Source organism: Gloeophyllum trabeum (genome assembly GCF_000344685.1).
Source record: "Gloeophyllum trabeum ATCC 11539 unplaced genomic scaffold GLOTRscaffold_00182, whole genome shotgun sequence".
NCBI lineage: Eukaryota > Fungi > Basidiomycota > Agaricomycetes > Gloeophyllales > Gloeophyllaceae > Gloeophyllum > Gloeophyllum trabeum.
In genome coordinates this window covers 1-3,574 of record NW_006920591.1, presented here as the reverse complement: position 1 = coordinate 3,574, position 3,574 = coordinate 1, and the positions used below count along the sequence as shown (strand labels likewise).

Genomic DNA, 3,574 nt, shown 5'->3' with positions numbered 1-3,574 from the left:
CAACTCGTCGTCCGAGGTTTTACCGGAATTATGTAAGGCAGCTAAGCGACTAACGACGCGTCGGTTTACTGCCGGTTTATCGACGTTCGTCGACTGCCCAATTCGGATTTTCGAAGTGGCTTTCTCGTCGCACCTCAGCTGCCTTTGTCCTCTGCTCGCACGCGCGTCGATGGCGGAGCATATGAATTCAGCATTAAATAGAAAGACACTGTCTGGTGTAGTAATAATACATAAGGAGTCTAAGGGTCTTTTGCTTTGTATTCTCGATGGATAGATTATTTTGAATACATTGGTAAAGGGCAAGCACCAGGCTCTTCAATGCAAAGTAGCCTGAAACCTTATGACATGAGATATTATGTTCAATCTCATTTGATTTCGCTAAAGAGATGGAGACAGTAGCTTCTTGAATCTTGTAGTAAATAATTGTTCACTATTTTCTTTATTGATATGGGGGAGACTCGGCGGAAGTGCATGCAATCCACAACGCAGATGTAATACATTATTTTGTTATTAACAGCTTTATTGCCGTCCACGCGCGTGCGAGCAGAGGACAAAGGCAGCTGAGGTGCGACGAGAAAGCCACTTCGAAAATCCGAATTGGGCAGTCGACGAACGTCGATAAACCGGCAGTAAACCGACGCGTCGTTAGTCGCTTAGCTGCCTTACATAATTCCGGTAAAACCTCAGATGACGAGTTGGGCCAGCCGTCTCAGAGCGTCCTCATCCTCACTAGTCGTCTTAATTAGGAAACACATCTATAAATAAGTTGCATTATATAAGCCCTATTACATAACATCTTCACATACACCCTAGCAAAGAGGATCGAGGACGCGGAGACGGATGGTTCTAGGAGCCTGGGCCCATGCTAATCTTCTCTGTATCGTTCCAATTTTTTCGTATGTGACCCCGAAGAGGACAACGGACTGAGCTCGAGGTGTGGTCCTACCCACTAAGTAAACACTTTTTCTTCCGGTCGCGGGTGCCACGAGACTGTCACATGTCGCGTCGTGACCATCGTGTACCTCAACTTATGTTCTCCGATGATTCTCCAATGCCATCGACCGCAGATCCCGGGTGGTGGAAGAGGCCACGAATATTCGTGCTACCGGTTCTCCCACCCGAGCTTTGGATAGAAATATTCGAGTTCGCGACGTACGTCCCCGGAGCCGTACAATCCCAGTCATACAACCCCTTCGAAACCGTTGTTCCTCTTCCGCAACTAGAAGAACTTCGTTCTCTCAAGATTGCCTACAGAACAAAGCGATCTCTGGTTCTCGTATGCAAGCGTTGGCGAGAGCTCGCGACTCCGATCCTGTATCGGATCGTTCTTGCGGATCACACCAAGGGCGTCGAACGCCTGCACCGAACCCTTGTATCCGACTTCCAATCCAGCAGTGTTGTCGGTTCTCTGCGGGCATGTGTTTGCAGACTGGTCTGCGTCACTTTAAGCTCGGGCGTGCCGTTTGACCTACTGGCAGAAATCATCTGCTCGATCCCTACCCTCGTTATATTCAATTTATGGCCGGCCAAGTACCGCGGAATAAATCTCGTCATACCAGAGAACATACGGCTGTCCTTGGCAACACAGGGCGAGTCCCTTCGTGTCCTTGACTGGGCTCCCGGTTATGTTGATGCAGCTGCTCTACATGAGTGGAGGCAAATGGTATCGTCTCTGCCTGGCCTGAGGATCCTAAGGTATTGGCACGGTATGGCGTTACCACCCGGTACATCCTTTACACCAGTACGGCTCCCGAATCTGATCTATTCATCCTGGGACTCCATCGGCCTCAGCCGTGGTCGCAATAGCGGTCGCCTGACAGCTGAGGATGATTTGAGGGCTCTCCAATCCCTTGAATTTCGCGACCATCTGCCTCCAGTGCCTCCTCATATCGGTCATAACATCACTCTGCTCTCGGTGCCTGTGTCCCCGCGCGGTATTCGAGGACAGATCCCAGAATTGCTTGCGATGCTGCCCAACCTTGTCCACCTCATCCTACGGGCGGATGATTGGCCCATTATCCCGCAGGCCCTCCCTCTCCCAAGAATACAGAAGTTGGGGCTTGGCCGGTTCACTGGGCAGGCATGTAAGAATAGGGACTATACAGTCCTCTTTGATAACTTATTTTCCATTGATGCGCCCCAACTCCGAGTCGTCAGGTTCGTTGGCTGGGACGAGTGGTCGGCTCTTTCGCATCGGGGGCCGCGAGTATTGGCACGGTTTCGAGAGTTGGCTCCGTCACGCCCATTCAGGGTGGAAGACAGGGAGGGCAGGCTTTTGACTGACTTGTGGGGGCTCAACTAGGTAGTGGTGGGACTCTGCCTTCTGCCCTTCTATCATCCTGGGACACAATGGTAGTGCTCGTCGGGGCTTGTGCTGCAGTTACCTACAGAAAATGTCATATCCGCATTTAACAATAATAGCAACTTATCGTGCTTACCCCAAGTCTCATCCAACGTCGAAGACAACCACTCCCAACGTCGAAGACGACCACTCCCAACGTCGTCGACGACGGCGATGAACCATCCTCGAACGTGCCCTTGTCCATCACCCATAAATCCCGATCTGCATGTGCCCCCAACCCGCACTTTTCTCCCCTCACTGCCCGACATGGTCTTCATTCTCCTCCTGATTGGACGCATTCACTCGGTGGTTCAATGTTCAGCCGGTCGTGGTAACCAGCGCCACAAGAACAATAGGGCTGTGACAGCGTGACCTAACGCGTCGGTGACGGACGCGTTCATTTGGACGAGCCACATCCTACTGCAAGTGACTCGGCCTTCAGATAAGCTTCAGAGATTGGTAAAGGTGGGATCCAGACCAGCTTGTGGGCGTCTTCATCAACTAATCTATTCATTCGTGCTTTCTGACTGGTCCCGCGTCGTTGAGCAGCGGCACGTGTCACGGCACTGCGGTGTGACCTTGTTCTTCCTGCGGACAGGCGCGCTCCCCAACCACAACAATTTGCGGTTGTTTTGTCGGCTTTGGCCCTGGTTCGAATATCTCTTCTTCGCGTATAAAGGCTGTCGTCGCTTGGTGCGTGTTTCTTTGCTCTTCTCCCCCGCAAAGCGACCTCACCATGTCCACGGGCACAACCCCGCCTCAGACTCCGCCTCATACCCCGCCTCAGAGAGATCCTCTAGAGTTCTTCGGGCATACGGTTGGTCATACTGCTCTGCCATACGATCGTCAAGACGAGTTCAACGCCGTCGAGTCTGCGCTACCTCCGCAGTCTACCCCGGTAAAAAAGGGCGGTAATCCAGAGGGTAACTCGGAGTTAAAAGTCGAAGACACCAAGATTATGGCAGACGAGGAACTACGTGGATATTGCGCCCCCAACATATCTGGCCTACTTGAACTCATATTTCCTGACATCGCCCTTCCTTGCCCACTCGACGCCCTATATCGACACGTATCCAAACGTGGAGGCAAATACAAGGTCGGAAAGAAGAAGAAGGGATGGGACAAATGCCCTGACCTTACTTTAGAGTCCGTCAACGGAAATCAGGAGGCAAAGATGGCGAATTTCCTGACATATCTCGCCGACGACATTAGGACATTCCTTCAGACTACGTA

The 3,574-nt window shown here is 51.7% G+C and overlaps 2 protein-coding genes across 2 annotated transcripts; both read left to right on the top strand.

Moving 5' to 3' along the window:
- Positions 1–1,051: 1,051 nt before the first annotated feature.
- On the top strand, positions 1,052–2,321 carry GLOTRDRAFT_141651 (uncharacterized protein; the record flags this gene model as incomplete). The annotated part of the gene is made up of 1 exon (XM_007873423.1): positions 1,052–2,321. One exon carries the CDS (start codon positions 1,052–1,054, stop codon positions 2,300–2,302), a length of 1,251 nt encoding a protein of 416 aa, XP_007871614.1. The 3' UTR covers positions 2,303–2,321.
- Positions 2,322–3,077: 756 nt separating this feature from the next.
- On the top strand, positions 3,078–3,531 carry GLOTRDRAFT_134443 (uncharacterized protein; the record flags this gene model as incomplete). The annotated part of the gene is made up of 2 exons (XM_007873422.1): positions 3,078–3,437; positions 3,487–3,531. 2 exons carry the CDS (start codon positions 3,078–3,080, stop codon positions 3,529–3,531), a joined length of 405 nt encoding a protein of 134 aa, XP_007871613.1.
- Positions 3,532–3,574: the final 43 nt, after the last annotated feature.